Genomic DNA, 12756 nt, shown 5'->3' with positions numbered 1-12756 from the left:
ATCTACTCATACAGTGCAGTCAGATACAGCTGTGACAGCCTGGATGATTCAATTTCAATACCTTTTAGGCACAATTTTCATGAGGACATGCCACAGGCTCTGAAGGAGGCAAGAAAACCTGCTACTAGAAAGCCTTATGTTGGCAAATGGAAGAGGTTTTCCAGTTGGCATTTGTTAATCACAGGGATATTGTGTAAGTTGTTTAAGAATGTTTTATTTTAAGTTTCCATCAAGGTGCATCTTACAGCTATCTCAGCTTGTCTGCCTACGGATCTCCCTTTGTCTTCTGTGTTTTTACTCAAATGGATTCTGAAGAGAGTTTTATACACTAGACCTCCATGCAAGAACAATTCCTCCTCCTTGGGAATCTGTTTTATTCTAGAAAAAATGGATCATAACTCCCTTTGATCCTGCCCATCAGGCTGACTTAGTTCATTACTTGGAAAACTGTTTTACTTCTGACGTCTTCAAGGCGAGTATTTGAGTTGCAAGCTGTCATGGTGGGTGAACCCTATCTGGTATTCCACAAGGATAAGGTCACATCACACACAAAGCCTTCATTCCTGCTTAAAGTTGTTTCTGAGTTTAGCTTAAATCAAGCCATCAGTCTCCCACTTTTCTTCCCTGAGCCAAAAAGCAAGGGAGAACAGATTCAACATACATTGGATGTGTACAGGCAGTTCTGATACCACCTTGACAGAACCATGTCCTGTAGGAAGGCTAAGCAGCTGTTTGTTTCCTATGCTGGGACTAAGAAAGGCCAAGCACTGTCTAAACAGACTATATCTGAATGGTTGCCTCTGCTATTGTTTTTGCTATTTTCACCATGGTATTCCAGTCAAAGTTAAGGCATTTAATTTTGATTTGAAGCTCTTTATCTAAGGTTTTATCACTTCTATTTTGTATCTTATTCGAGTATTACATTTGTTTTAACTTTTCTGTTCTGTTGGAGTTTTAACAGTTCTTGACTAGGGTTAGTTAAAAAAAAGTTACCAAAGAATTCCTTTGCAAACTGTGAATAGCATCAGTTAATTAGTGGGAGGAGCTGAGAGACAGCATTGCTCTTTTATTTAGAAATATCTGTGGTTAGCTGAAGTGTTTGTGCGGTCTACATTGCCCTGAGTATCACTCATCTCTGCACTTAATTTTGATTTTAAGCTCCTTATTTAAGGTTTGATCACTTCTATTTTGTATCTTATTCTAGTATTACATTTGTTTTGTTATAAGTTTTTTGTTCTTTTGGAGTTTTTAAGAGTTCCGCCTCCCAGCTGCCCAGTCCATGTTGTGTTCTTAAATTTGGTGGCTTTTGAGTTGCCCACCACTACTATAACTCTCATTTTGGACACTTTTCCCAGTCCGATCTCATAGGTGTGTACTAGGCTAATGGTCCTGGAGCCTTTACAAGCCTAGACCATAGGATTACCTTGGCATCGTGGCACCCGGCCTTAGTTCCCAGTGCCTCTGTCAAGCACAGCCACTGGAGTGATCCCTGGAGTGAATTTTCTATTTCCCATCCACTCATCAAGATCTCTCTTGAAGAGGGCCAGTGAGGTGTTCTGCTTGACATGTATGGGAGGTATATTCCATAGCATGGGCAGTCTCTATATCAGCTTATTCTACTGAGTAGAAAGAGATCATTTGGGAAGGCCCACCCCCTTAGTTTCTTAACCTTAAATTATCATGTTTCATCCCTTCCCACTTAACCTAAAAAAAATACTGTATTTGTGTTTCTTCCTACTTTAGTTTGCTTTTGCTGCATGTTCTCAAAAGTACTCAATGACACTTATTCTTCTGCATTCATTACTGCTTGTTAGTAGCCTGATTAAATTGCAACTGTTATTCTAAGCCTTTTGGTTTAAGCACTTGGGCTTCAGGCCAGTTATTTTACATCGAGAAGTTTTGTGGTCTGCACTCTTGTGGGAGGAGAAGGTAGATTCTGCCTTTCTGAGCTGGGAATTGCTGGTTAAAGGCTTATTGTGCCTGCTTATTTGAGCCGTTTCTTTCTGAAATTGGTGTGCCTTGTTTGCTGTAGCATAGACTAGATTCAGACCTGCTGAATCTAGCTTTGTTTGTATAAACTTTTTTGAGAGAGTTCCCCTGCACCCTAGTGACAGGAGTGTGCAGGTAGAACTTGTCTGAGTGAAGACTGCTGGAAAAGGGCTGTGTTTTGAGCTTTTTTTATTGGTTATTTGGCTAATTTGTTTTAATCAGTTTGCTCATGTTTCTGTTATGTTTAAGTATGTACCTGTTCTCCTGTGTTAAATTGACCTAAACAGAGTTTGAATATCTTTAGGATAGTCTGGTTACAGGTTTTGCTGTATTCAGATCTGTTTGTGTGATTCCTGTGTTTTCTGCTGTCTTGTGTTGGCCAGGGCCTGTCTGCACTTACAGTAAGTGAACTGATTGGAACTGGTCTGGCATAGGGTGTTGAGCTAAGGGGTCAGGGACAAGGGCTGATTTGTCAGTTCCAGTGTTTCTATTTTACTTTCGGTTTTGTGGTATTTAAACCCAGCATTTGCATGGTTTTGTTCTTGTTGGCCTGCTGTGCACCACCGCTGTGCTGTTTTAACCCTTTGCGAGTTATCTCAATTGCATTTTTTTCCTTTACCAGCACTCCTCTGTGAATGAGGCCCTCACCTGCAGCTACTGTATTGATTTTATCCAGCCCTGCTCACACCTATAGGTACTTTCCTCAGATAGTACCCACTCTGCTGTCTCTGACCTCTCTTCCACAGATTCTGATAACCATGGACAGACAGTTTCCTTTGGTTTCTCTTGCTGGTCTGGTTGATATGGGCATCCTGAGACAGTGGAGCAACTGCCTTATGTACACAGACAACCCTCACTACTACCACCTAAGAACAGAGTATGTGAGAGATATAATCACATTAAGAACCTAGAATCCTTGCTGTCTCAGTCACAAGCCAGTACATCTGGCACCGAGAAGGTTGTCTGCACAAACACTGCGAACAGCACACTGCTAATACCACCCACATCTGTACAACACACTCCTACATATGTGGGGGTTCTCAACAAAAACATACCTAAACAAACGAGACTTCTGAAGCAAAAACACACATGCACATCACAATCCACAGCACCAAGCATCACACATAGTACACACATCTGTGTCTCACAGTCTCTAAGGCCCAACCACAAACCCAGCATACTAGTCATAGGAGACTGTATCTTGAGACACACAGATGTGCTCCACAGCAGGCTAGACAAGGAGAAAGTCAGGGTAAGTTGCTTGTCAGGTGCTAGAATCCACCATATCACGCATGCACTCAAATCTCTTAACAGGTATTGTTATGACTCTGTCATAGTCCATGTCTGTGTGAATGACTTGAGACATACCTCTGGACTATATGAAGAGAGACATGATTGAGCTTGCTGAATACGTGTCCCAGGCAGGTATGTCCCTAGCCTTAAGCAGCATCCTACCATCACCCAGAATGATACCTCAATACAAACAGAAAATGATTGACTTTAACAATTGGCTAAGTTTCTGGAGTCATTCCAGGGGGATCCAGTATCTGACAGCCTGGGAGGACATGATTGACAGACCATGATGCTTTGCCAGAGATGGCCTTCATCCATCTCCCCTGGGCTTTAGGCTTCTGGCAAAGACTCTTGCCTCCCCATAGTGCCTTTTTTAAGCACAGTCATGAGCCCAAAATAACTAACATGAAAAATTCTTATAAATTAATTGTAAAGATCATGCTGCTAAACACTAGGAGTCTTAGCATGAAACTCTACTCATTGCAAGCATTCCTTGCCCTGGAGGATGGTGACATTTGTGCAGTCACTGAAACCTGGTTCAAAGCTGTGGAGAGCACCCCAGCCTTACCAGGTTACTCTTCCTACCATGCTTTCAGACCCCAAACGGACGGCTACAAAGCCAAAGGAGGTGGAGTTTCAATATTTATCAAAGACATACCTTTTGACCAGCCTGGAGGTGTGTATGATGCACAGGAGACACTCCAAGTGCAATTAACTATGGACAAAACACCTATTCAAATTATAGAACTACAGAACCCCAGCCATGACTCAGTACACCCACTTCAACTATCTGGACTTACTTGAATCCATCAAGATTCAACACTCTACCCTGATCCTGGGTGACTTTAACTACCCAGCCATACAGTGGAAGACCTATTCTAACCCAAACATGAACGCCCAGAGATTCCTTGACTCTGCCAGTGCATTGGATCAGCTGGTCGACACCTCTAGAAGAGGAGAGAATATCCTGGACTTGGTCCTAACCAACATGAGTAGCCACTGTAGCACTCTTAGTCTCATCCTCCTTGGTAAGATCTGACCATAAAGTAATCACTTTTGAAGTCACCATCTCCCCTGCCCCCCCCCCCCCAATCAGGGTCAAACGAAAAAACTTTTCCAAAGCGGACTAGAATCTCCTCAGAGCAGGTATAAGCAGCTTCGCAGCCACCGTCCCTTTAGTTGGAACTAGCATTAATGTCCAAGCCTACACCAAAAAACTATATGAGCACCTACATAGCTGTATGGACTCAGCAATACCTGACAGGACCAAATCATTTTCCTCAAGGAAGAGTAAACCTGTCTGGTGGACAGCAGCAATAAACAAACTCTATAATAGAAGGAAAAAATTGCTGTCCAGGGCCAAGAAGGAGCAGGTGCCAAGTTGGAAGCAATCTCTCCTTTGTCTGATCAAGCAAATAAGGTCACTGGTGAAATCCCCTGAGTCCATATTGGCCACATCCACCAAGGACAGTCACAAGGCCTTCTTCACATATGTCCGCATTCTCAAAGGTAACACCCAAATCTGCTCTGAATTGGTAGTCAATAACATCACATACACAAATGCCATAGATATAGCCAACCTGCTGGCAGACAGGTTCATTGAAAACTTCACCTCCCTGTCCTCCTCATCAGTAAACCAGGGCATCCCCAGCACCTGCCCCCCCCCCCATCACCAGTGAGCAGGTCCTTATTGCCCTCTCAAAGCAAAAAAAAAAAAAAAAAAGTCTCCATGGGATGTTATTACATCCCTGGCTGTCTCCTACATGAATCTTCATTAAAAAAACAGCTGGATAACCACGGCTGAATTTACTCCACTTTAATAAAAACAGTACTTCAAAGACATATAGGGCAAGCACTTTCGCATAAAACAAATGCTTACTCAGATCCTCATATTTAACAAAAACAGTACATACTACATTTATAATACAAACTGACCAATCACAATAATGAAAAATAGAGCCAAAATGACATCACCATTAGTAGGAGGATATTGCATCTCAAATCATTTATGCTTGTGATTCTTTAACTTCCGCCCCTTAAGGGCAGGTTTAATACTAACACAATTGTTAAGACCAGGAAATCTGTGTGCTTACATCCTTAAAATCCATTTCAACTCATTCTGTTCCAAGTAGTTGTTCACATCACCTCCTCTCAGAGTTTTATGTATACACTGTAACACCCTAAATGTAAATTGGTGTTTAGGAAACTCTAGCTGATGTTTGGCTAGTGCTTTTTTAATATCTCCCTTCCTTATATCTGAGAGGTGTTTAAGTAATGGTCAGTTTTGTTATTACAAATTCTTTTTACCCTCAAAAATTGACTCTTAACTATAATAGAAAATATATGCCCTGGATGCATGTTGTCTCTAGATAGGAGACCATTTCTCCAACAAGGTTTCCTATATAGAGAAAAGAGAAAAGAAATTGTAATAACGAAATTGACCTTGAGACAGAGTTGGATACCCTGGAAAGGATGTTTATTGACAGAGGGTATGATAGTGCTACAGTTAGAGCGCCACGTTTAATGACACTAGGGAGTCAAGGGAATGCCTCTGGACCTATTAACCTTGGGCCCAACATAGAATGCCTTGATAATAACCAACAGGGAATGGTAACAAATAATGTAAATGATACGACATATAGAACCTACATGCCTAGAAGAAATGCTACGAATAATAAAGGTAGACGCCCCACCTCCTTTGTGACCAACTATACTAGCAATAATAAGACCATAAGAGATGTAATACAGAAACATTGGCATCTTCTAACACTAGATAACAAAATTGAGAATTTTGTTGGAACAACACCAGTTTTTTCATATAGAAGTAATCAGAATTTAAAACAACTATTATGTAATGACATGAAAGTAATGAAGAACAAAGACCAAAGGCTAGAGACACATACCCTTGTAGGCATTGTTCTGTATGTAAAGTGTTGAGCAAGAAACCGGTATTTGAACATCCCACCCTAGATTTTGATTTCCAACCCAGATTCTATGTTGACTGCACTACTATGCATTTGGTATGCTTGGCTACATGTTACTCTTGCCCATGTTTTTATGTGGGCAAAACTATCCAAAAATTAAGAGATAGAGTACTTAAACACCTCTCAGATATAAGGAATGGAGATATTAAAAATGCACTAGCCAAACATCAGCTAGAGTTTCCTAAACACCAATTTACATTTAGGGTGTTACAGTGTATACATAAAACTCTGAGAGGAGGTGATGTGAACAACTACTTGGGACAGAATGAGTTAAAATGGATTTTAAGGATGCAAATACACAGATTTCCTGGTCTTAATTGTGTTAGTATTAAACCCGCCCTTAAGGGGCGGAAGTTAAAGAATCACAAGCATAAATGATTTGAGATGTAATATCCTCCTACTAATTATGTAATTTTGGCTCCATTTTTCAGTATTGTGATTGGTCAGTTTGTATTATAAATATAGTATGTACTGTTTTTTTTAAATATGAGGATCTGAGTAAGCATTTGTTTTATGCAAAAACTCTTGTCCTATATGTCTTCGAAGTACTGTTTTTATTAAAGTGGAATAAATTCAGCCATGATTATTCAGCTATTTTTTTTATGAAGTGTATCCTACATGAACTCAGGCATGAGCTCTCAGCCCCATTAGACACCCTATTCAACCAAAGCCTGAGTACCGGCTTCATCCCAGCTGAATGGAGGACAGCCACTATCATCCCTCTACACAAAGGTGGAGTGTCCAGTGACCCAGGCAAATATAGGCCCATCAGCCTAACTAGCCTGAACTGCAAGGCCATGGACCTTATAAACAAGGTCATTGGCAACCTCCAAACACTTGACCCCACACAGTTTGGTTTTGTCAAAGGGAGATCATGCCTGGCAAACTTGGTCAACTTCTTCAAAACAGTCACCAAAGCCATGGACGAGGGGAAGACTGTGCACACTGCCTACCTTGACCTAACCAAAGCCTTTGACACTATTCCCCACTTGGACATAATAGTTAAACTCTCCCAGCTAGGCATCAACCCATATGTTACCAGTTGGGTAGCTAACTGGCTTACTGATGGAACCCACTCAAAGTAGGGGAAGCCACCTGTAGTAGTAGACCCCTAATGAGGGGTGTACCCCAAAGATCGGTCTTGGGGCCTCTACTGTTTGGGATATACTTTTCTGAGGTGCAAGGCAAAACCAGTGGTCTGTGGCTGACCAGGTTTGCAGATGACTGCAAGCTGGGCACTGTCTTAAATTCCCCTAGTGATGTGAACATCCTCCAAGAGGGCCTTATCCAAACTAATGACTGGTACCAGAAGCATGGCCTCAAACTGAATGCCAAGAAATGCGTCATTATCCCCTTTGGGGAAAATGGCATCCCCACTAATTATGATATTAATGACAGCTGACTAAGCATGCAGTCAGTCGTGAGGGACTTGGGCACCCAAGTTGATAGCAACCTGACTTTTGACCACCACGTTTCCTCCATTGTACGGAGTGCTTTCTTTATGGCCCACCTCATAAATAAGGGTATTTCATCCAGGAACAAGGAGGTCATAAAATCCCTGTACTCCTCCCTTATCAGACCCATTACTGAGTACAATGCCCCCTTCAGCATATACCTTGCCAAGCACATACAACAGTTGGAGAGGCCACAGAGGTTCCTGACCAGGAAAATCCAGGGTCTCAAAACCTGTCCTATACAGATAAGCTAAAAGCCATGTCTCTCTACTCAGTGTCATAAAGACTGCTCAGAGGTGACCTGTGTCTGGCATACAAGGCCATTTCAGACCAAGCCTTGATGGAGTTGCTGCATATCCATAAGACAAACTCGACTCGCACAACCCACATGCAAGGCCAAAACCTGGTCTGTGACATTAATAGAACTTGGTGGGATAGATTTTTGTCCCAAAGACTCCACAGTCTGTGGAATGTCAAGCAGAATACCTCTCTAGCCCTCTTTAAGAGGATCCTGGATGACTGGATGGGAAAAAGAACATAGACTCCTGGGATCCCACCTGTGTCCCTGCTGGACAGTGGAAACAGGTGCTGACTTTGAGGGAACCTGGATGAATTTCTTGGCTAGGCTTATAAGGGGCTCCGGGCCAATAGCCTTGTATCATCCTATGAACATTCTAGGGCCTTGTTCTGTTCGATAGCGTACTGGAAAGAGGTAGATTGTAGAAGTATTCTACAGGCAGCAACTTGTGCCTCTGTTAATACCCTCACAAAGCACTACAAACTTTATTCATTCTCTTGGTTCAGGACAGGCTTTGATAGAAACATCCCCCAAGGGCTTCTAGACCCTTATCCTTCCTCCTCCCAGGTAGGGTAAGCTTTGGTAATCTACCCATAAGCTACTTTAGCACTGAGAATGAAGAACATAGTACAGTTGTAGAAGTCCTACTTGCTGATCACAGTAGATTTTCAAAATTTTTCATTGCTGCAGTAGCCACACCCACCCACCATCTTCCTTTGGAGATAGTTGAGGTGAGACACAACCTGCTTTGTTATGGTGATTGTTGTCATTGCTGCTTGGATGGTTTTTATGGTGATTGATTGTTGGTTATTGGCGGAGTATGAATCTTCCTTCCTTTCTTGGGGAAGTAAAATCCTGAAGATTTTCCTCATTCTGGTTGCTGATAGGCTGCACCTGTTTATAGGAAAGTATATCAGTGGCCAGAGTGAGTGAGAGTAAGGGGAATTAGAGCTTTGGCAAGCTGGCCAGGGCTGTCTGTGCCAGAACACTACCCATAGGCTGTTGCGGCAGTGAAGAAATTTGAACATCTATTGTTATGGTGAGTAGGACTTACACAACTGAACTTAGATATTGCCTTCCTTTCATAGATATCAGATGAAGGTTTGCATAGTTATTTCAGTTTTAAAGTCTGCAAAGTTGTGGTGATTGATTTCTTAGTGTGAGATATTTGGTAAATACTAGTGCCAAAAGGAATAGGAAAATGGACCCCTTTTTTTTGTTGGGTAATGTGGTGGGTAGATGAAGTGAGAGCTTTGTCAAAGCAAGGGCGTGATACAGTCTGGTAAAGTGTGCATATATGCAACTGTAAAAAGTGAGTAAAGTGGTATAGACAATTACGAATTATATGACTTGGACTAGCTGTTTGTAGGATGTAACACTTGGGACTGAAAAATTAAACAAATGATTGGATACTGACAAAAGTATGAGACTTGGAAAACCGCGTTAACTAATATTCAATAGGTAAGATATAGACGAGAGTAGATGTATAAAAGAGCGAAGCAGTCGTAAAGAAGTCAAGCAGAATTTTCAGCACTGTTTGACATTGGGCAGTTTAAGGGATATGGTTCCATGCTTTGCTGTTTGAGGGGTTTAGGGGGTTTAAGACAAAGGCTTTTAGAGAGCACCACATTCACAATTAAAGTGGAATAGTGGATATTAATATGTCAGCATGTAAATATTAAAAGAGACGGTAGTAGACTGTTTTGTTGTAGTAGAAGGGAGATGGGCAGACATGGAATTTTATGGATGCATCATGAAAAGTTGGGTTATTGAAGGGATTTAAATTAGGTTAGAGAATGGGTAAACCTTGCATTAAACTGATTGGTGAACGAACATTCTCCAGCAGGGTGTTAATGTACAGGTAATATTCACTGAGTCTGCCACTTCACTACAGCATATTGAGCTGACGTGAAGCTCCAACTGTAAGGAAGCTAATTGTTGCCATTACTTTGCACTTGCTAAGTCGCGTTTTTGCTGATTAGTGACTGTAAAATTAAAACAAACAGAAAATTAAAAAAAAGATAGAAAATTGTGTTTGTGTGCATTATGTCTGCATGTGTTTCAGTGTATATGTGTATGAAAGTGAGAGTGAGATCAATCAAGCCATTATTTTACGCTTGCTAAGCAGCGCTTTTGTTGTTTAGCAAGTGTAAAATTAAAAAAGGGAGAGAGAAAAATGTGTATGTATATATTTGTTTCTGTCTGCGTGTGTGAACGCATGAAAGCAAACGTGTGTGTGACAGAGAGATCGATCAAGCAGTGGCAGCAGTTAAAACTAAGAGGCATAAATGCCTCAAAACTTCTTAGCTCAAGAAATCTTGATAAAGCCTAAAATAAAGGGAGAACAAAGGCTCAAAAATAGGAAGAGATTTTAAACACTACTGTAATAAAATAGAAAGTTTTTAAAAAAGGATTTGTTTTAGAATACATTTTCTGAAGGAAATAGTCTGAAACTCTAATGTATATCATTATTTCGTGCCTTCAGTCTTCAGTGATTTGCCGTCAAACCACAAATTTTATGAGTGATCAAAAATGAGGTAAAACTCTGGGCATTCTTTGAAAATCTTAAAATTTGGATGCAACACCATTTACATGTAGTACACCAAGTTTGAAACATTAGGCAGAGGAACTATTTTACATCAAAAATATATTAAAAAAAATATAGTAATTAAAAAAATAAGTAAAACAAAACAATTTTATGGCCAGCCCATTCCCTAAGTGCAATAATGCCCTCCATGGTGTGAGATACTGTATAAATGGCACCCTTCCAGAGGTATAGAACCTCTCCGCCTGCAGAGTCGGACCTCAGAACATCCCTGGGTGTGCATTAGACAGTAGCACAGTCCTTGTTGTTTATTATTGCTTGCATAATATAGTCAGCTTTCAGCCTTGTTAAAGTAAATGTTAAACTAAAAGGAGTAAAAATGATTGTTTAATGGCATGCCCTCCTAGGTAGTGCGAAATGTGTAAACAGAAGTCTTAGAAAGTGAAGATGCAAGTAACAGAGAGGATAAAACAGTATCAAGATAGAAGCTGTTGGACTTTTATTTGCAGGTGCTGACTGAAGTTGCTTCATTAAGAAGTAGTTATAGTAATATGTATGTGTAATGAAATGGAAGTGTGCTTTGTTTTATGTATGTTATTTGTTATCTAACAGCAGTGAAGGTGTGTGGGGGAAGAAAAGCATTGAATGGCTACATAGTCAGTTTCATCATGGAGTTCAGGATATCTAGCCTCGTCAGTGTGGCAGATGAACCTTTAGCTGCTAACAAAACCTGAACCTTTTGTTAGTAACCATTCTTTGCTTTGTTTGCATTGCAGTCTGCCTGTAACGTATCGGCAGTGAAAACAACTACCATTTTTCTTGTATTGCAGGTTCTGAAATGCGAAGTGGAGTTAATGGCCAGAATGGCAAAGACGATCGATGGGTTTACTCAAAACCAGACACGACTTGTTGTCATTATAGATGGGCTTGATGCTTGTGAACAAGACAAAGTGCTACAGATGCTTGATACTGTAAGTTTCTGAGTTTTATCTTACTATTATTTACAAACATTAAAACTGGCTGAAAATGTATGTTATGAATCGGCTAGGGAGGAAAGTTTTGAGAAATGGCGATTACTCATCTTAAAAGCATAACAGGAAACAAAAATAAATTTATGTTATAACACAGCCCAAGATAAAAGTCAAACAAAAATAACTAGTTTATTGCAGGAAATTAAAAACATTTGCAACGTTTGTTTATCACCATTGCTGCAACATACATACCACAGGGAACAAGTAGTAAAATTAAATGAGCAGCAGAATATTTTAGTACAGCATCATGATTAATGCACTGACTGTGATTCAACAACATCACTAACATGGTTGCATAATAGCAAAACAACATAGACAAAGTAACAGCATTGTGTCCTGAAGCTGTTTAATTAAGCAGTAGGCTTTAATACACTAGAGAAAACCCTGCAAGTTGCATAATGACTGGCATTGTACAACAGTAGTCACATGACCTCATGAGCCAAGTAACCTGTATGCTGCATGCATGCAGCAATATGCAATCACATATTAAGTGATATACCACTACAAGTCCAGTTGAGACACCTGATAAAAAATTTATTGCAAAGTCTCTACCATTAGAAATGTTAAGGAAATGGTTGTTTAGGAGAGTCAGAAAGGAGGGAAGAGCAAGTTGAGAAACTCACAAAATGACAAGAGGATAAAAAGAGTGGAATAGGGGTGGGAAGCAAGGATTTTTTGTTTTTTTTCCCCAAGAGTGGTAGTGGGGAGGGCTGCAAGGGAATGTCTGAGCAGGAGTAAGAGTATTGTGATAGTAGGAGGATCAGACAGGCAAACACAAAACACAGAGAGGAAGAGCAAAGCTACAGCTGCTGTGATAAGTTACGTATGATAGTGGCATGTGGGAAGAATTTGTGAATAACTTTAATACTGTTTTACTGTTGCTGTAGGAAGGTTGTTCCTCATCTTTCTCCAGAAAGGGAGCAAAGGGCACAGAGGGCTTTGTGAATGAGTGCTGCTGTGTACTTCCAGTGCTTCACAGATTACAGAATAATGTTACTGTTGATGGGGCTAGGTGATACAGACCATATGTGGGTAGGGGGGATTGACTGTCTAAATGTCAGTGTGTCTATTTTGGAAAGGCCCCATAGCAACCAGCAGATAATTATGAGAAGACAAGGAGATGCTGCACTGGTAAATACTTACATTCACTGTTGGATGTCTA

At 40.6% G+C, this 12756-nt stretch overlaps 1 protein-coding gene across 3 annotated transcripts in view; it reads left to right on the top strand.

Annotated features, from left to right (window-relative positions):
• Window positions 1-12756, top strand: part of KIDINS220 (kinase D interacting substrate 220) — a 2951961-nt gene that overhangs the window by 1853182 nt on the left and 1086023 nt on the right. For all 3 annotated transcript variants that reach the window (XM_044073258.1, XM_044073248.1, XM_044073241.1), the window contains exon 18: window positions 11394-11534. In XM_044073258.1, the coding sequence (XP_043929193.1) occupies window positions 11394-11534 (141 nt within the window). The remainder of the gene's footprint in view (window positions 1-11393; window positions 11535-12756) is intronic.

The sequence above is a fragment of the Protopterus annectens genome, chromosome 1.part1 (genome assembly GCF_019279795.1).
Source record: "Protopterus annectens isolate FY-2018-M chromosome 1.part1, PAN1.0, whole genome shotgun sequence".
NCBI classification, from domain to species: domain Eukaryota; kingdom Metazoa; phylum Chordata; order Ceratodontiformes; family Protopteridae; genus Protopterus; species Protopterus annectens.
This window is presented reverse-complemented; position numbering and strand designations above follow the sequence as displayed.